Raw genomic sequence first — 23,895 nt, 5'->3', positions numbered from 1 at the left:
AAAAATTAAAAATATTTGACCCAAAATTTACATTTACTTGTACTTTAAAAAAATTTCCTTAAATATTAAATCATAACTGGTTAACTTTTAAAAAAAAAAAAAAAATCAACACAACATATAAAAAATAGTTCAAAATTCAGACAACTGTCACAACATATAATGATAATACATTAATATTTAAATTGTGTTTATAAGTAACACATTGGTCATTGTTTAATCAAATGTCAATTACTTAATTTGATATTATACGAATCATATCATCATTGTACATTAATAATATGATTCACTTGAAGTCTTGAATAAAGTATTTGAATTGTCATTAAATCATATGATTAAGTATTGATATTATACATTTATATTATTCATATACATATGTAGACTTATATAGACTTATAAGTTTATAACATACATTGAAAATAAGTCTCTAGATATTTAATTGTTGTATTAGTATGAATTGGTATACTTATGAGTTATGTCATATTATATATGTATAATTTGTTATTATATAATCAAATGATTTAATAATCAATTGATCATGTGATATAATCATATAAATTATAATGATAATATATTAATACTCAAATTATGATTTAATGATCAAGTAATTATGTTATATGTATAAATATTTTTATAATTATAATTATAAAAATATATTATATAAAAAGGTGGTTAGCGGTTAGTGGTTACGGTTAGTAAACCTAATAACCGCTAACCGTTAGGCTGTTATAACGGTTAGGCAGTTAGCGGTTAATACGGTTAAGCGGTTAAGCAGTTAACGGTTAGCGGTTATAGTGGTTAGAAACCGCCTGCATTGACACCCCTAAATTTTATTCGAACATGAGTCGAACTCGACCTTATCACATAACTATATATATAATTTGTTCAAATTTTTTTCATTTATTTTTTTGGCAAACTTGAACTTGTTTATGAGTTACGCAGTTAACTTATTTATTCCTTATATGAATAAGGAAATGTTTTGTGTTATTCTAGTGTTCTTTCAACTATGATGTGGCTTTTAAAATCACCAATAGATTAAAAGTCAATAATGATAATCTCAAATTCAACGGTAAGTTTAAAAGCCACATCACATTTGGGAGAACACTAGGAAAATACTAGAAGAACACCTAGCATTACCCTAAAATAAATATGACAATTGTTTTTTTTTTTTTTTCTGCAATTGATCATCTGATTTAATTAAACAAATTAACTTGAATAATAAATAATCCAATCTTAAGTTTATATGTATGTTTTATAGTATGTATATAAAGTCATTATCCCCATACACACATATATATGTATACATACATACAAACACGTACACACAAATACACATTTATCTATATCATATCAAAACTCACAAACTCACAAGCTATATCTATTACATTAGAAAGATCATTCCTCTTTACTTACTTAATTACGATGTTCTAATTACAAAATTAAAATAATACTACAAAATATTTTGACACTAAGCCCAAATACTTTGCCACAAATAGGCCTTCGAAGAGTACAGCCCATAAAGGAAAAAAAATAAATTAGACTATTATTGTAGGGCTTTACCCCTAGGGGAGCCCTTCCAGAAATTCTCAAAGGCCAGGGCCAAACCCAGACCTTAGAGGGGGGTTGGAAATAGTTTTCAACCAGCAATAGACGCGCCTCGGTTAGAACCTCACTAGCTGCGTCATTGCCCCAAGCGCAAAGATGCCTTTACAAAGTCGCTCGGCTCTCCTTTTGTACCCAAGTTGGCCTCCCGTGGTTCTCTTCGCTTCCGGTGTGGGACTTCGGGGACTTAACATCTAAGGCTGTTGCAGTTGCTTATCAGGATCTTGTCCCCACGTTGTTCCTCAAACACCTGCCTCCCCTGCTGCTCGCCTGCTACGTTATATTTATCACATCCAAACACTCTGTATTATTCCCATAATTCTTTCCAAGTTCAATGAACATTCGATATGAATTTGGATCCCCACTCTCTAAATTTCTCAGCCCATGCACGTCGTTATAGCTATATGACAAACAGGTAATAATTTTAGTTTATTATATATACGTTGAGTTTGCAAATCAGATTCTTCACCGCCATGTTGCTTATATTCGTTCAAAACATGTTTACAAATCAAGCTCTGACATGTCTTGTTCAATGAATGTTGTTGAGGCATTAAACGAAAATAGAATTGTAACGAAATTGTGTCCAAGAGCTTATATATATACATGTTTAAAGTAATTAATTTTAAGAATGCTTTGAAAGTGTCTCGATGCGCCAATTTACGTGCTTATGCTTTAATTAAATGGGCTGTTTTCTATTTTGTTTTTTGAAGCATTCCCACACGATCCCTTATTGAAATGAGAAAGATTATCACTGTAGTTATTTTCCTTTATTCAATTAGAAGAAAAAAAATTAATTAATTTTAAGGTATGTGGGACACTTAAGATCATAACATACTACTATATTATTGTGGCCGACGTCCACAACGGCACACCTTATCGATACTAATCCAAATAATAGTCATTTATTTTATTTTATTTTTTTTGACGGTTTTACTTATTTATCAATATTTAATGTCTATAAATAGTATTAAAGACCTTATGTGAAACACTTACGACCTACTTGTGCTGGAGTTGAATCCACGTCACCGCCCAATAACGTGGCACTTTATGAGTAAAATGGCGGCTGGGGCACATGAATTAATTACGCCACTGAGAATCTTTGTTTCGGTTGAGACGGCACGGCACGGCAACGCGGTTCATATACATGGCCGAAACACGATATATAAGAGGTCGATAATGTGAATTATCTGTAAGGCACTTTGTTTAATTAGGACCACTAGACCTTTTTGTCCTCTTTATAAATATATATATATATTGTGTCCGCATGAAAGCAATCGATTGGCATCATATAATATTCCTTTTTATTTATTTATTTTATTCCTCGGTGGAAATCCAGGGATTACTTTAATAAATATTAATGGCACTAAAATCAGACCACGAGGGGCGACTGATAGGTGCAAATGCTCTTCCTTTCTGAAGATTATCGGTTGTGATGATAAATCCAAATTATAACACCTGGCACGGGCAAGAGTTGAGGGAAACATAGACCTGGACCCCTGGTATATACTATGTGCTGTAAGAAAAATGAAAAAAGCACAGTTTTTTTGGCAGAATTTTGACTTTTTATTTATTTATTTATTTATTATTTATTTAATTTTTTTTTTATGTGGTCATTTTTTATTTGTATTTCTTTTTTTTTTCTTTTTTTAAATGCTCTTTTTCTTCATAATAATGACCTTTTTTTTTTTTTTAAAAAAAAAAAAGAATGGCCATTTTTATAAAGAAAAATACCATTTTTGTGTTTTTTTTTTTTAAAAAAAAATTACCAACTAAAAAAAAGGACCACATAAGATGTTATTGTTTCAAAATTTTTATTTTTATTTTTTATGTTCTAAAAAAATAAAACTAAAAAATAAGAGAAAAGTTAGACCAAAATTGTGCCATTAACATGCCTCATGCTGTAAATATGATTTAGCATGACTTACCAAAAATAATGACGCTTAATTAGCACTAATAAGAACATAATAATAATCACAATTATTCACTATATATATTGTCATCATAATCTGATAACATCTTTACAAATCACAGTTCAAGAGTTTAACTTAGAATGCTTTAGCGTATATATTTAGGTCCAGGTTAACAAATTTTAGCTAAAAATTACCGTTATTTTAACTACTCTTTTTTTTTTTAATGCTCATACATTTCATTTTTACTATTCAATTTTAAATATATATTTTTTTATCCACCTTTACTATTCTTAAAAAGGAGGAAGAATTATTATTTTTTTTAAGGTTAATTTTGCTAAATTACGTAATGAGAATCTTTATACTTGATTAACCAGTATAGTATTACTAATTTATATGAGATTGAGTTAAGCTATGGCTCAATTGTACTTTTTAGAGAGTATTTGTGGTTTTCACAGTCTACACTTTTTCAATACAATTTTTAGCAAGCAAATACTACCATAGTCATATCCAGACAGAATAATAATTCTAATCGCCTATCAACTTAAAAATAAATAAATAAATAATAATAAAAAAAAAGCCAGCCTTCATATGCGGCAGCCGGCACCAAGTCCGTACATAAAAGCAGTAGGATTTTGACATGTAATGGGCACCACGATTTGCACCGTATATGGTGAAATATTGAAACTGATGTCCCACTCAGACTCCAATTTTGGCAGCACCGCTCCAAGTTGAAAGACATGGGACCTTAATTTATTTATATATTTTTTCAGAAAACAAAATGGAGCAAGCAAGCGTATCTAATAAAGGTTTTTGTAGCAAAAGGACCACCAATATATATATATATATATATAGCTAGCACACTTGTGATTGCTTTGTATTAAATTTTGAGGCAATAAAGTTGAGCCAGCAGCCTATAGATGTTGATCTGCTCGATTGTGACTCTCTTAAGTTTTTTTGTTTTTTTTTTTTTACAAATTATCTCTTCATTATTGATATAATTTTATTTTATTTATTTTATTTATTTTATTTTTTTCTTTTTTCTATATTAGAACACCCAATTGGCCCGCAACCATCAGCTTTTTAAACTATTATTCTATCATACACAATTATTAACAACTATTACACGTACAATAAATCAATAATTTGTAGAATTTATAACACCAGCGGAACCAATTAATATTAATCCTTTTTATCTAATTAATCCATGCATGTTATTATTTGCTGCAAAGAATTATTTTATTTTATTTTATTATTTTTTTTTTTTTGAAAAATATGGAACTTTCATTGATGAAATTTCATAAACATAAAGCTCTTACATCACAGAGCACACATCTCTGAAAAATCATAGCCAAAAGCTATGAAGGTTACAAAGTCATAAAAATGACTTCAAGCTTCCGTTAACCCATATACAATTACATTTAAGGAGCAGATCTGTTTCGTCCAGACTAGATGTGGGACATGAGTAACTCAAATACAAAACAAAAATAAAAAACCACTAGAAACTAAAAAACTGGCTGTGAAAGTTAAGTTCCCACACCGATCTACTCCATCTTCAACCTGAAGGCCAGGACAACAAATCCATCCTCAACTTGAATGCCAGGACAAACAAAATTAAAAATTAAAAACCAAAACACCACAAGCAGCAGCGGAGGAGCACGGCATCATAGACATCTCTTCGAAAGACACGCCTTGGCCGAAGAAGACGATCAAATCTTCAAACTAGATAAAGCAATCCACCAGAAACGGAGACCGGTGGAGTCTATAGAGAAGACATCGAGCACTGCTACCGTAAAAGGGAAGGAGAGAATATTTAGATTTAGATCTCCCCTCCTCTTGAAGTTCTTCTTGATGTTGTTTAAAAAAAAAGAGAGGAGGATATCCTCCCACGTCGACTAAGATAATACTTAAAGGTATAAAGTTAGGTTAAGTGTTTTTTTTTTTTTTTTTTTTTTTTTTGAAAAAAAGGAAAGCACTACGATCATAGCTGTCATTCTCCTTGTAAGTATAAGTATATAGAAGTTTTAAATAAATGTCACCCACAAAAGGCTTATTTAAATTTTTTTTTTTTTTTTAAAAAAAGCTACTGTTAAGGTAGTAGATTTTTCAATAACAACCCTACTTTGCAAGTGTCACTATCAAAGAAGGTACTTCTTAAGACAATTGTTGCAAGGTGTCTCACTCAAGTATTTTTATATTATCTGACGTAGCTTTTAAAATGACTATTAAATTTATGACGGATAAAATTTAATTAATGATAATTTTAAAAGCTGCGTCAGAAAATGTGAGAATAAAAATGTGTATATCATTACTATTTTTGACGAATCACATAGAAAAGTTCTCGACCCGTTTCGAGACCAACCTGAAAACCCTAATATTTGTTTGTACGTAGCTACAATTTTGGCACTGTGGAAGACGACGAGGGAAATATTGTGGTGACATTAAATAGAAGGCAGTTGGGAATATGAAATGAGTGAACTTGTCCATCACTAGTGAGTGGTGACCATATGGGCTTCCTATCTACACCACCTTTTCTTTTCTCTCTTTTTACTTTATTTTTCTTGGAGTTTAATGGACAAGCTATGACCCCTCCATGTGGGTTTACAAAACTTTAGGTTAAAATTTGGCAATTTTTTAAATGCATGTCCTTTTCTTTCTATTGGCTTTTCTCATGCTCACATGGAGCAGACCCATTTCAAAAGCTTATAAATCAAATGGTTTTACTTGGCCCAAAAGTGATTTCTAATGCCTATGCTGCTCAGACATCTCACATGTAACTAATGATTTTCCTCATGTATTCAACCATGTTCTAAGAATCTTGCTAAATTAGTATCCTCTTTATCTTTATTTATTTATTTATTTAATTCAGCCGAGACCAAGCACAACAAGAAAGGAAGCCTGAAAGAGAATTTGGATGGAATTAGTAACCAGAAAAAAAATGTATAATTTACTAATTTAGAATGCATATGCTTTAACAAAGAGAATTGCTTTAGAATTTTATATTTTGGTACAATAATTCGTTGAGTGGGTTCTTTCCTAAGAGCTCTTTTAATTTACTATTGTTTTGGATTTACTACTGTTCCTCTCCAAATGCAGAGAACAATTGTAACAAAGGCAAAAAATTTGCCCAATTTTTTTTATTCTCTATCTCTCCCACCAACATGATCACAATAAGTGTAGGCAGAGACGGAGCCAGCCTTGCAAATGGGAAGGGGCCCATGTCTAAAAAATTTAGTTGGTAAGGGCCAATTAGCAAAAAATTTAACTATAATTTTTTTTTTTTTTTTTTTTACCTTAAATTTTTTTTCCTTGTCATTTGGGGGGGCCCTGGCCCCTGCCAGTACCCCCCTTCCTCCGTCACTGAGTGTAGGCACGGTGGCGGCGAGCACGGTGGGAAGGCTTTTTTTTTGGCTTCGCGCAACAGTTTGAATTATTGGTGAGTGGAGCTACGTCAGGACGGCAACGAACCATGAGCCATGAGCCATGGAATGTATGTTGAGGATGGATAGAGCTTTACCATAAATGGAAGAAGATGACTTGTGGAGAGAGAGACATGGATTGTGTGTATATAATAGGTGATCAAGTCAAGGGACACGGTTCAAATCGCCTTTTTTTTTTTTCTTTCTCTTATAGGAATTATTATAGGTCTCATTTGATTCTACAAGTGGATCACTAAAGTTATCATATTATTGGGACCTGTCCATACGAGTGAGTTAGGTTAATATCTAAAGAAGTACTGTAAAAAAGAACTTGTTCAGCGTCAATGACTTTTGTGCACTGCCAATTTAATCTGTTGTTTGATCTAATGAGAAACAGCTTTTGCGCTAACACGCTCGGTCATTTCTCGTTGAAAATGTGGCTAATGTTGTAATAGCTAGATGTACCCAAAATATTTACTCCAACCCGTCTACATAATATGCCTCTATCAATTACCTAAACCCCTCCCTCAAAGCCCAAAAAGTCTCCGAAAGCTAAGTGAAACTGCTTTCACTGTTGATAAAGATATGTATGATTAACTGATTTAAGTATTGTGAGCAAATAAAGGTGTATTTTTTCCCTTTAAACCTTTTGTTTTCAAATCACTAGGCCAGCCCCATGATTGGAAAACAAATAGACATATATAAAAGAATAGGAGAAACTTTACTCAAAACTCATAAACTATAACGTATTTTGAGAAAAACCCCTTAAATTTAAAAATACTTTCAATTTCACCCATGAACTTTTAATTTGATGTAATGTTTCCATTTTGTCAGATTTTAAACTATAAAAGTAATAAAATAACTTTTATTTCCTTGACTTTTTTATGAAATTTCAAATTTACCCTTAATTTCAAATTAATTTTTTTTAGTCATTTTCATTAAAGGTTAACCATTGAATCTGACAGATAGGGGTCAATTGAATCAAATTCAAAGTTCAGGAGGGTTAAATTGAGAGTTTTTTAAACTTAGAAAAATGTTCTTAAAACGCATAGTAGTTCAAGGATCTAGAGTGAAATTTCTCCCAAAGAATATATAGCAACAATAGAGAAGGAAATTAAGGATCTTGTTGCTTGAGTAATCTAGGACAAAGATTTCTGTAACTCATCCATGAAATCTCAAGGACCATGTGAATATGTTTTGAAAGAAAGTGAAATGAAACATATTCTGTTATGATGATAAAACTATTGCTTAAACAATTAAGGCATTCTTTTGAGGGTAAATGTATCAAGAAAGCACAAACACATGGGGGCTGATGGGAAGTAGCAGCAACTGCTGTGAACCACCCGCTGCTTGCCACATGCTAAGCACTAATGATTTGATGCCCCTTGGAGCCGACACCTTTCAATTTATGACTAGATTTCGTAGCGTTTGGGCTAAGTGGTCTTAAAGACAACCTCATTTTTCGTGTCGACATCTTTTGTATTATTAGCTTAATTTGGGACCTAATAATTCTGGATTATAAGCTAATTAGCTACCTAGCCGTGGCCACCATGTACTTATTATTAGCTAGATTTTCTTCTGAAATTAAGTGATTATATATATATAGTTGATAATTAATCATGCCAAATTAAGTTGGTATGAATTAATTAAGAAGAGTGATTATAATGTGTTAGTGGGGTGGTGGGTGATGGAAACTTTTTGAGATTTTCAATGGGGAGGAAGTTTGTTGTTGAATATCAAATCGATTGGCATGTTTCTTGGCTCTCAATCTTGCTTTTATGCCATCATAGTAGTTGATAGCACAAATCAAATATATTGAAAGTTGAAGTATTTTGTAAAGTATAATCAAAGCTGTTCAAATGTCGATTTATTACTTAAAATTTATAATTTTTTTTTTATCACTTTATAGCGTTTTAAAGTAAATGATCATTTATCATGCATGCGATGTGTAAAATGAATTGTGACTAAACCTTACACCTCACATCTAACTTTAAAATTTAAGCAAAGATGTAAAATATTAATCGCATAAATTCACCAATTTTTTTTTTTAAATCAATTTAAATTTTGAGAAAATTGCACTCTCCCCCTCAAACTAATACTTAATTTGTAATATCCTCCCAAATTAAAAATTGCATGAATGCCCATCTCCAAATTACCAAAAATTTGCAATGTACTATTTTTATCATGCAAAAAAAAAAATCCCTTAAATTTTTTTGAATAAGACAAAAATTCCCCTAAAAATAGAAATAATTTTTTTTTTCTTTTTAATCTTCTTCAATTTTTTAGATTTTTTTATATTTTTATTAAAGGTACTTTTGTCATTTAAAGGACATTGAAATTTTTTAATAAATGTTTAGTTAGAGAGAAACAATACAAATTGAATATTAGTTTGAAGTAAATACGTGATATTTTCCCATAAATTTCTAAGACAAGCGACAAGTTATCAGAAATTATTGAGGAAGCTCAATTATGAAAGAATTTTTGTAAAGCCCCAAAGACCTCAAGTGTCTTTATCACGTATGAATAAGTTGATACACGAATAATACATTTGGTGCGTGCATTCCCATCTCTCCCTCTTTTTCATTCCAAGGAACTCCCCTTGGCCCTTGCTGCTGATTGTGACTATAACATGTGCATTAAAAGTTAGCAACACGAGTTTTGATAAGCAAACCGCTCACCTTTTCTTTTTATTTTGACCCCAATTATTAGAGCTGGAGCCGGATGGGGACACATTAACAGTGCTCTTCCCATAAGAGACCACACAGTGCCAAAAATCAATCCCTTTTTACTTGTCATATAAAAAAAAATAAAAATAAAAAATGAGACCCACCCGTTCAAATAAATGGTTGAAATGTTCTTGTATCTGATGATCGGAGCGGATCTGTGACGACGACAACGACAGGGTCAAGTCACGTAAAAACATAAATAGGGCACATGGATTGATGCGTGTTGTAGGAGTGTTGGCATTGATAGAAGAAATGAATGGTGGCATGTGGGTTGAAGTTGGAAACAATGGTGGTCCTTCAACTGGGATGATCTTGAAACCAATCCAAGTGATAGTGATGAAACATAAGCACCCGTGTGCCTCGATTGGGTATGCAATGGAAAAGGAGAGATGAAAATTGTTGAGAGTTTGGGACACAGGGAACAGTATAAGCCCCACTAGGCATCTTGAGAGTGACCCTCCCAAAGGACTCTTTGCTCCGTTTAGTAGGGCAGCTGACAAAAATATATGCAAAAGCTGGGGTTCAGTCTAATTCAATTCAGAGATCTCTCACATGCTCTTCTTGCCCTCATCCAAAAACTTGGAGGGATGGGGAGTGAAATGTCAATGCACTCTATAAGGTGGGGACAAGAAGCCATGTGACATGTAACCCCCCTTGTCTAATAAATACTTTTGGCGCTTTCGGCAACTTTTTTGGGCAGTGGAGTTAGCTATTCAAGACACTCCCACATGTTGCACTCTGCTCTCGACTTAATATGACCAAATGCCCTTCCCCATAAATTAATAATAATATTAATAATGAGCACAGCCGCAGCATGAAGCATATAGTAAAAATCTTCCATTCCATGTGCCGCGTGTTGACTTCCCGTCCCAGTATCAAACATCAAAATGTACCTAAGCTCAAACCAATTTCAAGCAAATATAACAATTATTGAAAACTCATATGGGTATGATTTGTTTATATATATATGTAACATCGTACTTGGAACACCAAGTCCAATGAGAATATTATATTGTAATATGTAGGTGAAAAGATTTTGTAAAATTAACATTTCATGGCCAAACATTAACAAATAATTGGGTACAATATCCAAAGGACAGATTTGCAAGTCCGGCGAGCATGTCTGTCTTTCACACTAATTCAACCGGTGTATTGAATAATACGAATAAATAGATATGCCGACTGCCAACTGCTAATATTATTATATCTCTTTTTTCTTTTTCTTTTTTTGTTAATGGTAATAAAATTGAGAGAGAGAGAGAGAGAGAGAGAGAGTTGGATTCAATTATTGGAAGGATTGGGAAGGAGGTGCTGAGAATTGGAAAGGTAAGTGTGAGATAGATTTACTTGCAAGAGAAATGGACATGTATTTAACAGAGAATAAAGAAAGATTAAAGGGGGAAAATAAAAAGAAAATTAAAAAAAAAAAAAAAGGAAAAAAGAGTCGAAATGGCACGTGGCAATTGTCATCAGCTAGGTGGCGCGGAACTAGAGCCGGCGCCGGAGCCGGAGAGGCGCTCGGCGAGGGCGCTCATCGCTCGGACTTGCATCTCAAGCGCGGCTATGTAGTCGGTAGCTTCATCTAGAATCACTGGCAACGGCTGTTTCCGGCAACCGGGGACCAAGCGGCCGAGAACCCTGACTTTCCTCTGCACAGCCGGTAGACTCTTCCCCTTCAGCCTCAATACGCTCACCTTCGGCTTCTTCGACGACGACCGGGTCGTCCCGGTGGCTGCCGAAACCACTCTCTGGCGCTTGTGCTTCTTCTGGAACTTGAGCTTGAGCCGGCTCGTCAGAATCGCCCGGCTCCATCTCGTCTTGCCCTTGGCAGCCACGGCCAGGACTCTGTCGGCGGCCTCGCGCACGGCTCGTCCCCGTCGAGGCACTTCAGCCGAAGGCGAAGAAGGCGAAGGACCGAGCCGGACTTGGCTCAGAGCCTGTACGAGCTTGGAGGAGTAGCTTTGCTGCTGCGCCTCCGATTTCCATTTTATGTGGTTGTGATCATCGTTGTGGTCCTTCTCTTGGATTTTCTTCTTCTTCTTCTTTTTTGATCGATCGGAGTTCGTTACGGGGTTTGAGATCAGAGTCGACGCCATAACCGAATATCTCTCTCCGCCCTAAATACTCAACAAAATTTTCAAACTCCTCTGTCCAACACCTGAAAAATATTCAGAGATTTATTAGTAAGATTAAACCAGATTTCCATAAACCAAATCTGATTATTTGTTTCGATCGGAATCGGATAAAATCTGGCTCGAAAGGTTTCGGATCGATATTGAACAAAAAAGATTCATGGCAGAGGATGTGATCAAATTCTGGTATCAAAATCTCAAAATATTTTACCAGAAAAAAAAAAAAGATTTATAAGAAATAATCGAACAAAGAAAATTGCGGAATAAGAGAATTTACCTTTCAGAGAGTGGCTCAGAAATGATCGAATGGAGAGAGAGAGAGAGAAAGAGAGAGAGGGGAACGGAACGGAGTGGGTGAGGTGTCGATTGGTGATTATGTGGATGAAGGGAGAGAGAAAGGTTGGGAAAGAGGGTTATAAAGGAATCAGAGCAAAGCACGCGTCGTTTAATCGATACCACATTTTTATTTTTGCCCTTGCGTTGTTGCACTGTGCGCCACCACGCCGACCCACTTCGGCGTGCTTTTGGGTAATGGTCTGTTAGGGGGCACAGACCATCCACCTCGTGGCTCAATATCATCATCTTTAAGAGTTTTGTTTTTAAAAAAATATTAAAAAATAAAATCCTAATTATTAAAAATGATACATTGTGACATTCTAAGCTTTCGGTATATCAGTACTTCTAATATCTAATTAAGTGGATGTCTTTATTATTTAGTTATATAAGTACTTATTTTGCTTATACAAAAACATAGAATAAATACTAATCATTAAAAATGATTAATTTGAAAACATATGTTAATATATATATATATATATATATATATATATATATATATATATATTAAAAAAAAAAGAAAAATTAAATTTAATACTTAGGTTTTCATGCAATTTCAATTTATTCCTTAGGTTTCTAATTTTAAAAATTAGATTATTAAATTTTTTTTCTTATTTCTAATAGGCCATGTTGTCAATCTCCCTTCCAATTAATTAATGATATACTACATCAAACCAATCAATTAATGTCATGTAGCTTTTATTTGACACCTCATGTGCCACATGACATAGTTGCCTTAAAAAATAATTATTAATAACTTTTTTTTTTTATTATTTATTTGAGGTATATTTGTAATTTGAAGTAAGTGGTATTATACCACATGGCACCTAAATTGGCACCCAAAATGTTAAATGAGAGTTACGTAACATAAATTAATTAGTCTGATGTGGCATACTGTTAATTAATTGATATGACGTTGAAAGTCCTAATTGTCTAAATTGAATACCTATGGATTAAATTTGATTTTTTCCAAAAAAAATAAAAAAATCTACATAATCAAATTTCCTAAAAACTCTAGAATATCTAGATTGAGATCCATTACAATATATATATAAATTTGTTGGGATAATTTAAGAGTGGCCGAATCACTTCCATAAACACAGGTGATGGCTGATATAGGAGTGGCCGAGCAAACCTGTTGGCCAAAGAAAACGATTCAACCATTCCAACCGTCTTTCGTTTTTGTTTTTTACTTTGTTGTGTTGCCGAAAAAAATATATTGCACCTGATGCGACACCCTAATGGAATATCTTTAATCTCTTACAAGTACAAAGTTAAATATCTTTAACCCTATTTTACGGTTTGACATTCATCTCAAGGGAATTAACTGCAGCCGGTCAAAGAGCGTCAAACCAATATATCCAATACAATACAATGTGACAGGATTCTATCTTGTTTTCTTTAATTCTAAGCAATGCGGGACATCATGTGACACAATAGATAATTAGTGTTTGCTTAGGGTAAAAAAGGGTGGGCTGAGTTGTTTGTTTGTTTGATTTGTTTTTCTTTATTAGCTCTTTGTTTCTAAAGGATATCATTGGGCCGTAACTTAGGCAGTAAAGTGACTATAGGATAGACCCTAGATTTAAAATTTACCAAGGCAAAAAAACAAAGGAAAAAAAAAAAAAAAAAAAAGTTGCTCCTACAAAACTTTCTAAGAGGCTATTGTAATTTTAAACCAAATCACATCAAATGTATTATTTGATACGGCTTATATGCATTTTTAAAAATCAAACGTCTTAAAATTTTTATTTTATAGTGACATGTTTTATAATGATGAATCCGATCGAACCGACAATTTTTGCCAATCTCTTTGATGGGTTCTGTAGCATAATGCGGATAAGATCGTTGGAGTGTAAAGAGCAAAAGAACAATCAAACCAATAAGCTAAAAGTTATAGTGCCAAGTCTACAATTAAGCTGAAAGGTAGGTGTGGGATCAGTAGCACTATTGTAATCCTACTCAAGATGGGTTTAAATCGTTCATTTGACCAACTTTAACATCAAATTGGGCATCCGGCCCCAAAACGATTTAAAATATCTAAACAAAAACTATACTAATTCCCCTTTAATTATCATACCATTTGCTTCCAAACTTTAAAAAGTTGTAATGTATATCAGCAAATTTTTTTGTAAATTTAAACGACCATGTAAAATGTCTGTTATACCACCATAAATTTATAAAAATACAACTATGCCTTTAAATCAAAACAATAATAATAAAAGAAGAAGGAAAAAACAGTAAAAGAATTCAGGAAAAAAAGCATTGGGAACAAGTAAATTTTTTCCAAAATTCAGAATTGGGAACAATTTACCGTCTTAGACTCCGTTTGTAAAATATTTTCCGTCAGAAAATATAAAAAAGAATGATTTATCTGAAAATATTTTTTAACGTTTAACTTGTATGAAAAATGAGCGATGAACGAAAACGACAGGCGACTTTCAGCAGCCTCTAGGGGGTGGTTAGGTCATGATTTGATTGTGGTTTGGTAAAGGTCTAGCAAACTCCGACGATTTGAAATGGAGAAGTTAAAACTCAAAAAATAATTTATGATTAAAAAAAAAATCATTTTATGGAAACTAAAGAAGCTTTTAATTTAAATATTATTTTTGTCACACAAAATACTAAAAACTAGGGGGAAAAAAAAAAATTGAGAAATCATCCTAAACAAACAAACAAACGGGAATCTTAATAGCAAAGGTTAATAAAGAGAATGATAATAAAGATTGGTGACATGTCATAGCCTAATTGGATGTGGCCATGGGTGTTGGTTTCCACTAATTGACTGGAACCAGGGGGGTCCCGCATAATATTTGTTTTCATTCCGTGCAATGATTATGGGGGTGTTGATGATGCATAAAAGAAATGATAAACAAAAGAAATGCATGTGCAATGTGGGTTGTTTCTCTGGCACTTCTCTACCTCCGGCCTTGTTTCCTATTTGTTGGGATTTTGGAATTTTCTTCCTTTTGTGAGGTGTGGACAGTTAAGCTCCACATTTCCTGCAATGGGTCCCCTGCTTTCCTAGGTGGAACAGATATTTTATCCAATTGGAATCCCTAATTATATCATAATAATCAAGATATGAAGCATTAAGAAGGTGAGTAGTTTTGCCCACTTGACATTTACCATCTCTTTTTTCATTGGATAGAATTCAGAGACCACAAAAGAAAGCTTCACGCGTACCAATTATTATTTGGTTTTATAAAGACAACCAGACTTTGAGATAAAAGGTCTTAATGGCAGTATAATTATGATAAATAAATAAAAATTAGTTTGTCTAAAATTTAGATTAATCATGAACCTAATCCTCATTCTCATCAAAATCATGGTACCCATGTGTATGTCAACAGGGACAATGAAATGAGAAACCTTAACATATTTCTTTTGGGGAAACTGAAACAGTACTATTAACATTATAATCCAAGTGGGCATCATGATGCTCAAGGGAAATTGCCTCCCTTGTGTGAGACACAATTAACAGTTGGAATCAAAAAGGGTGCGAGCATTAAGGAGCACCAGAAAGTGTTTTACTTATTGCATATGGATGGTGAAGGATGATTTAAGATGATCCTAGAAAACCTGGGTTTTTAATAAATCCTACTGGCTCCTTAAGGTGGTAGTTGTTAGTCATAGTGTGTATGATGTTAGAAATCATTGCATATCATTGCTGGATATCCCCCCCATTCAGACTTCTATAGCAATACCCAAGTTTTGATGCAACTAAAAAGTAAGGGGAGGGCTGCTGATCAGGATCAGGTCCAACCAAAGATAAGGTTTTGTTGACCAATCTGACCAGCTAAATTACAGACACCAACTCCACAGAGGTTACTTTTTGGTGAGCAGAAATTTTGGTGTTACTGTTGCCTAGATTGTAGTTGCATCTAATTCCGAGGTGAATAAAACCAAATTCCTTAGGGATTAAGGCTCATATCAAGCCATGGGAATCAAATTCACTCAGCACCCACCTGCTGTTTACAGCTTATTTTGTACAACATAACTAAGCATCTAATTTTCTTTAGGAAACTTTTCATTCAACTCAGGATAGGCATCTAATTTTCACAAGGATGGATATTACAAAACAAAAGAAATCTAGCATCCAAAGTTACAATTCCTTAAATTAGTGATAATAACAGTCCCATACTAAAATCACAGCATATAAATAAATACAGTCAAATAGCAAGTGCAACCAAAGAGCACTGTTTGCTTCTTATGTGCTTTCTAGTTGGCATTGAGCTAGCAAGTCAATTTGCTAACAATGAATTGTTTAAGGGGGGAAGGTAGAACGGTTACATCCTCACAGCATGTTTTTCAAAACTATCAATGAATAATATTTGAAGATAATGCAATGACCACAAGATTTTGTTCTCAGCTAAAATGCATACCGAAGTTCTGCGACGAGTAAAAATATCAACTAAAACCACTGTCTTTGACTTGGCATAAACATATACTAAAATAGCCAGCTAAGCCCTAGAGTGCCTCTAAGGATCTATTCATGCATCAGGCATCATGCATGCATGCATGCCTTTATACGAGTCCATACATGAACATAGTTTTCTTTGATATTTCATGTTTCAATTCATGTCTGCAGATCACTCTGAAAACCTGTTTAGAATGTTTAGATGGGATGCATTAGAAGAGAAAATTACTAGACCACAATTTTCTTTTACAGTGAAAACCAACCTCCAATTATCTACGTCCTAAACAGCATATTTCAGACTTAGAAGTGCTATGTACTTGGGAGGAAACATAATCAAATTAATTCATTTTTATTAGACGCCAGTAAATGCTTGTGGTACAATATTCTCTCTCTCCCTTAATTATACAACAAAGCTCCACAATCTCATTCAACAGTTACAAATTCTGTGGATTAAAACAAGTCTATACCTTTAGGTACAGGTAGATCTCAATTAATGTTCACTCTCTCATTCAGAAACTTAAATATTTTTGTGGGTTACACCAAATAATTCACTTTAACTATAGCTACCCCACCACCCACTTCTACACGATTCCTACTAGTGAGTGTCATGGCTCTTTTTATTGACCCATCGATTATTAAACTGTCAAATTGGATTCTTATCTGTCCCTTCAAAAAACTCCACTTTCAGAGGAAAGAGCCTCTAAAATTTTATGGGTGTCTTTATCCATCTCATTTCCATTTTGTAAGTTTTAACTACTTCCATGAAAGAGCCAATGAGGACATGCTTGGTGGCCTCTTATCATTATTACAAACAAGGCAATTAGCTACAAGGATAAACCAAATGGCAGCTACAGAGCTTCTTAAGGATAGGGATGATGCATCTGAAGGACCACCATTAGCTTTTCTTAGTGCATTTCTCCCTACAATAAGCCTAGAATAAGAAGTGCTTTCTCTAGTATATTCTTTATTTTTTCAAATCATAATCGTTTTTTGTTTTTTTTGACTACTTAGGGTTTGACTGGATTTACTCCTATTTTGTACCTTCTATCACATGTTACCAACTACCCACCATGATTTCTTTACAGTGCATGTATCATTTATAGATGACGTGATTGCTTGGATCATTGACTGCACATATTGAAGATATCATTTCTATGAAACTTGTTGAAAGGTATTGTTTTGTTTGAACCCCTTTCTCTCTCTCTCTCTCTGTGCGTGCATGTGTGTGTGCAGTGATCAAATTTGAAGCATCTGCACTTCTAATTAAGGTTGATCAGATTATTATTTTAACAGATTATTGCAAACAAATTGGATAAGTCTGACACAATACAGACATTTTAACTACTATATGAAATGTATAGATGACATAATCAAACAATTAACCTAGCTGGTAGAGAGACATGCCTGGGTGCTCAAGAATTTTGGTGAAAACTCTCATTACGTTTAATTTTCTAACTTAATAGAAAATCTAAATTCTAGTACATCCCAGTCAGTGGTACAACTTCAAAAAATATATATTTAAATCTGTGCAGGCATAAGTGTCTGTGAGCGTTTGTGTGGGTGTGTGAAATTGTTTACAATTCTCTATGGATCTTTTCTGTGACTATGGACAGTTTCCATCATAAGCATGCTTCTGGGGAGCGAAGCTGTTTCTGGACAATAAGCAACATTGATCCGCCTAGATGATTGACCGGACTGGGTTCATCAAATCAATAAAGGACAAATAGAATGCGGTGGACATTCATTTTCTAGCAGGCCCTCTCTGAGTTATCACTTGACTTCAAAAGACAAAAGTGTCAAAAGGCCACTTTGGCAAAGTGGACGCTATCATTAGGAGTACTTTTTTGTTAGACCCAAGCATCAGATTAGGTGAACAAGACCTGTGTGAGGGCAGGAGAAATCATCCATGGTGGACTCTCACTAACTAATGAAATCACTTCATCTTGGGCTAGCTAGCTAGGTGGATTCTTAATTTAGGCCCGTTCTAGTTCACATACAACATATACAAACCTATTTGTGGCCTAAATACGAACCAGGTTTATGCGACACAAGATTACTAATGAGTAATGACAGCACATACTGGGAGCAGCGAGGAAAATGGGTAGAGACTCTAAAGAGAGTCACAACGAAAAAGGGGCTTCTAACTGTGGCGTCTAAATTATTATTGTTTTTTATTTTTTCCAGAAAAAACACGTTGGAGTATACTGTTTTCCTTGTCAGTTTTTCTTTGGCTTTATATACAACTTCCCTTCGTATCTTTAGATTTGGGCTCAGTACGCAGACTGCCATAACATATATCACACGCTCATGAAATTGGACCCTTCAGCCCAATTTTCAGAAGTCCACAATCAGCAGCACAAACACAGGGAAAACAAAAAACAAAAAAAACAAGAGGAAGAAGAAGCAAAGAGGAGCGGAAGCAATCAGAGGATGTGCGATGTAGTTAAAGCTCTAATACCATGTTGAAAGGTTTGAATGGGAAGAAAATAGAGAAAGTGGAGGCTACGTAGACCAAAATATTCGCAGTAACAAATTCCTTACCAACATATTCTTCTATCCCTAACAATCTTTTTTAACAAAAGACAACGCTTTGACGTGATTCTATAATATTGTAATATCCTTATTCTTAATTTTAAGCTCTTGTAAAATTATATTTATTTATTGTTAATTTATTTATTAATATTATTTACTTATCGACAAGAATTTTTGTTCTATCAAATTATTTTACAACAAACCAAACTAGATCAAAGATCTTAAACATTGAAGGGGATCAAAAAACTATTTATAACCTAAAAGAAAAATCCGAAAGAATATGGTATTCTAGAATACACCTGATCAAGTTTTTGCAGATCAAGATGGGAGCCTATAACTAATCAGATACTATCAGAGGGTTGAATACATTAAGATGTAAAGCTCTCTATATCTATGATGTATCCATTTGATGTAAACTAATTGTATTTCTTTCAAACAAAAGAAAGGGAGCTACAGTGGTTAAATAAGAAAGAATCTAGGGTTCCTACTCATGTAACACATGCACAATTATGACTTCTAAGTGGGCAGAGCATGTAAAATAGTTTGTCCTCCTTTATTGAACATTACATTAGCACTAATCTATAGATTTGTCAATGCGCGCGCGCATACAGATGCATTAGTGACGCAAATATAGCTATTAAACCTTGAATTTCTATGTAAATGCCACCATCGGAGGCCAAGATACATTAAACCTTGAATTTCTACATGCCAAACAGACAGCTCATAGAGCTTACAATTATCAATATGAAATGAATTTAACGGCTTATGTGAGCAATTAGACTTAAGAAATATTGGTATGTACTGCATGAAACAAGAAAAATGCTCTCTATCTATGACATAGATGCCTACTGTACTATTCAATTTGTGAATTAGTACTCAACCAATCATTTCCATTTACACATGTAGTGATCAACTAGAACTTTCCAGTTCAATACACTCCAATGTAGCAAAGTTTATCTGAGAGAAACGAAAATGCAAAGCATGACAAAAGCAGCAAAAGTAGACCTACTAAGCCTGTCAACTAAAGCTCTCACCACTAATGCTTGTTCAGGTTGGAAGATGTCTGCTGGAAGAGTGTTGGACCGCTGAACCGAAGAAGAAAGCTACTGCCACTGCAAGCATCCACAAGAAGAAAGAGAGGAGCACTATTTGAATTTTGATTGAAACGAGCTCAGCAAAGCGGTCTCTCTCTTTTGGTCGATTATAGAACTCCTCAATAACGATCTCAATCAGTGCGTCCAGAATCTTCTTAGATTGAGGATCTACATCCGCTGAGTTCAGGACTTGAGTTCGATTTCTTTTCAGAATGTCGACCACGATCTCCAACTCCACAGAACCGGTCTTCAAACCAGTTGGTTCGATGGTTCCGTCAAGCTGTCCTGGTTCTTGCATGCCAGCGGTGATCGTGGAAGATGGAGTAAGGTCAGAAGGAGGAGAGGATTCAGATGAACCAAAAAGTGACGGATTCTCCGCAATCAAGAAGCTCTAGGAAAAAGAAACGCGAGTCAAGAACTCAAAAACAGAATGTTATTCAATCAAACTACAATATTAATTTTCATTTCCTACGTTTTCTCAGAAACCAAACGGTGCAAGTTGAATCGAAATAATTTAGAGAAATTAAAACACGATTTGCACACAAAGGAACCGAAAATCACATAGGTTGAGATTCAATCTTACTTCTGCGATTTCTCCATTGTGATCAAAGTCAGTGATCTCAGAAATCGAAGATAAATCCACCGATTCGTTTGAAGATTCCAAAGCATCTTCGGAAACAGAGATGAATGCAGCGTTCAAGCTTTTCTTGGTGATCTGGAAAGAAGAAAAAGAGGGAATGAGGAAATCGAATTCGAACGCGACGGAGGCGAACGCAGAGATTGGAAAATTAGGGTTTAGATTTGTACATTTTGGAGCTTCTTGGACGAGGAGTCTTTGGATCTCCGATTCGAAAGCTCTGAGGGACGGCCATAGTCCTTCCGTGGAGTTTGGTGCTCCTTCATTTCGCTCTGATTGGCGGGACAATTTTGAAATACCCCTTTTTTGGGGAATATGAAAGAGGTATATATAGTGTGCGCTGAGATAGAGAAAAGAATGTAAAGAAGAAGATTACCGCTGATAGTGTCCCTTCGATCATATTACTTAGCCTTATATTATGTGATCAAAGGCTATAAGATCATCAGAGCTTTGATTGACTAGGCTGGGATGAATCATGAATCCGATCGGATCAAAACCAATCTCGGTCCGTATCCAATAACTCTATATAATTGTTAATAATTGGTTAAATTGAGGGGCTTTTTTTTTTTTTTTTTTTTTTTTTTTGTTAAGTTTTGATTTAAAGGTGATTTTTACTGCAACTTCATCCAATTGTACACAAGTATACTAAATAGTATTTCTTATTTTAAATGTACAGTTTTGACAATTAAAAAAAATGAGAAGTTACTTGCAATTAAAGGTGAAAAGGCGGGCGTTTATCCGCCCACTAACCTCCTATATACATCGTTTCATGTATATATATATATATACATGAAATGACATTGTTTGTTTGTTTATATATATATATATATATATATATATATATAAAATGTATAAAAACGATGCCATTTTGGTTTTTTCTTTTAAAAAGTAGTTAGCGGTTATTAGGTTTATTAACCGTTAACCACCTAAGCGGTTAACAAAGGCACCGAGGTGGTTAATGAATTTTACTAACCGTCTTTTCATCCATACCAAGAATTAATTGTTGAAGTAAGAACTAAAAAGTTATTTAATCACTTATAAACCATGGTTATTCCCACTCAAAACGAGCTATTGAGAATAGTTGAACCACTCTCGTAATTAAAAGGTTAGTTCGATGGAACATTCACCTTGGCAATGCAAGCCACCTGTTTTTTTTTTTTTTTTTTTTTTTTTTTTTTTTTTTTTTTTTTATTTTATTTTATCTGCTATCATGATTTGGAGCATTAATTTAAAATGAACCAACGGCTCAAATAAAAAGTATTGCACGAATATATATATATATATATATATATATATATAGCATCAGTGCAATAACATAAATATCCCAATTCAAATTTCTCAACAATACCCCTTACTGAACGATCCCAGTCTGCCAAGTGCCGAGTGTTTGCAAGTTGCATCCTTGGACTTAATTCTTTGTGATTCATATATATATGCTGTTGCCATTCAAATTCCTAGTTACTTATTGGCATTTAGGCCAAAAATGAGACACACATGTCCAGGGTAAAACAAATAATGAACAGGGTCTGAATAGAAGAAATTTTTTGTTGTATTCGTGTGATGTTGTTTTTCTAAAGTACTCTCATGCTCCGGATGATCTTTATGAACGAATGAATGATGAAATTATTCTTAAAAAAAAAAAAAAATCAACCTCTCGATTGGATGCTGCGGTTTGATTGATAGATTTTTTATTTATTTATTTAGTTTAATAAATCGAAGGGGTTGGTTGGATGATTAGATCGAGTCTTAGAGATATATATCCCTCAAAACTATCTAAACAAACCGATAAACATCCCATTCAGTTCATCACTCACAATACTCAAAATCACCATCAATACTCAAAATCACCATCAATAATTATTATTAAGAAATGTTATTTCTCTGTCCTATCCATTTCACATCCATCTCCACTTATTTTTTTTTAAAAAAAATTAAGTATTAGATATGTAAGACCCACATGTATGAAAACAGATTTAATGGTCGGTTTGAAAAAAAAAAACAAACGATGGATGAAAGATAAACAAGAAATGGAGAAGTGGTAGGTCTCATTAATTAGTATTTTAACAAAGTTTATTGTAATTAGGAAAGAAAAAATCCAAAAGTTTAGTTTATTATCACAATAATATTGCCAAAAAAGCACCATTACTGTATGTCGACCACTAACTGAACATTATTGGATGAATTAGTGGTTGCTCATTGACCAAATCATTGCCGTTAAAAACCTTGATCACCAATATATAAATTAAAAAGGATGACTACAATTCTATGCAGTGAAAATGAAATGGGCTTGTAATTATTGCAGTGAGAATTATCGCGCAAGAATATCACACAATTTGGAGCCCGACATTGAAAGCATAAGCCACGATTAATAATTAAATCATTGAATATTAACAATGAAATGCTGAATTATCAATTTTAATCATAATTACTTCTTCGGTGGCCACTGGCCACACAGTTTCTCTCTCAAGTCTCAATGGTGCATGCCGCTATTGTGACGCCCCCACCACCACCCATGCTTTACTAGTGCTCTGAATTGTCACGCAACTATTAATCCATCGACTGCCTATATATTGCCACCAATTTGCCTCCCATTCTTTCATTGTCCACAACGCAAATCTTCTTCGAGCAGAAAAGGCCGGTAAGTAATAATTGATTAAATTAAGTTTAATTAATTATACATTATAATATTTATGTTTCTTACTTTTCAGGGTTTGGTGATCGATCATGAAGACTGTTGCTGTATTCTTCGTTGCGTTTATCTTTGTGTTAGCAACTCTGCAAGCCAATGTAGAAGGGCGTCATCTCCTAAACGAAGGAACTCTTGGGCGAAAGGCTAATGTTGGTGGCGGTGATGCAAAAGGTCAAGCTGCAGCAGCCAACAAGGGCGCCGGCGCTGTGAGCTCGGACGGCAAAGCCAACAACGACAATGTGGATGAAGTGAACCCAACCTACCAGAGCTATTCTAATTCTGGAACATCCCCCGACAGTCACCATTATTACACGGATGACAAGAGGCCCAACCAGCACTGAGCTTGTGAGCTACAAGAATGCCTGCATGCATGGAGCTTGTATGTATATATCTATATGGTGTGG

At 34.1% G+C, this 23,895-nt stretch overlaps 2 protein-coding genes and 1 non-coding gene across 3 annotated transcripts; all 3 read right to left on the bottom strand.

Moving 5' to 3' along the window:
- Positions 1-1,549: 1,549 nt before the first annotated feature.
- Positions 1,550-1,700, bottom strand: LOC132168268 (U4 spliceosomal RNA). The gene has a single exon (XR_009438789.1). It is a non-coding gene; the product is annotated as a U4 spliceosomal RNA (small nuclear RNA).
- A 9,263-nt stretch (positions 1,701-10,963) lies between these two features.
- Positions 10,964-12,213, bottom strand: LOC132161668 (transcription factor bHLH147). Its single transcript, XM_059571842.1, has 2 exons — positions 12,061-12,213; positions 10,964-11,809 (listed from the first exon to the last, which is right to left on the bottom strand). Exon 2 carries the CDS (start codon positions 11,745-11,747, stop codon positions 11,121-11,123), a length of 627 nt encoding a protein of 208 aa, XP_059427825.1. The 5' UTR covers positions 11,748-11,809; positions 12,061-12,213; the 3' UTR covers positions 10,964-11,120.
- Positions 12,214-19,834: 7,621 nt separating this feature from the next.
- On the bottom strand, positions 19,835-21,255 carry LOC132167652 (uncharacterized). The gene is made up of 3 exons (XM_059578666.1): positions 20,973-21,255; positions 20,749-20,880; positions 19,835-20,556 (listed from the first exon to the last, which is right to left on the bottom strand). Exons 1-3 carry the CDS (start codon positions 21,066-21,068, stop codon positions 20,119-20,121), a joined length of 666 nt encoding a protein of 221 aa, XP_059434649.1. The 5' UTR covers positions 21,069-21,255; the 3' UTR covers positions 19,835-20,118.
- Between the last annotated feature and the right edge of the window lie 2,640 nt (positions 21,256-23,895).

This window comes from Corylus avellana, chromosome ca1 (assembly GCF_901000735.1).
Source record: "Corylus avellana chromosome ca1, CavTom2PMs-1.0".
NCBI classification, from domain to species: domain Eukaryota; kingdom Viridiplantae; phylum Streptophyta; class Magnoliopsida; order Fagales; family Betulaceae; genus Corylus; species Corylus avellana.
Note: the sequence above shows the minus strand (reverse complement) of the source record. Positions and strands in the feature narration are given on the sequence as shown.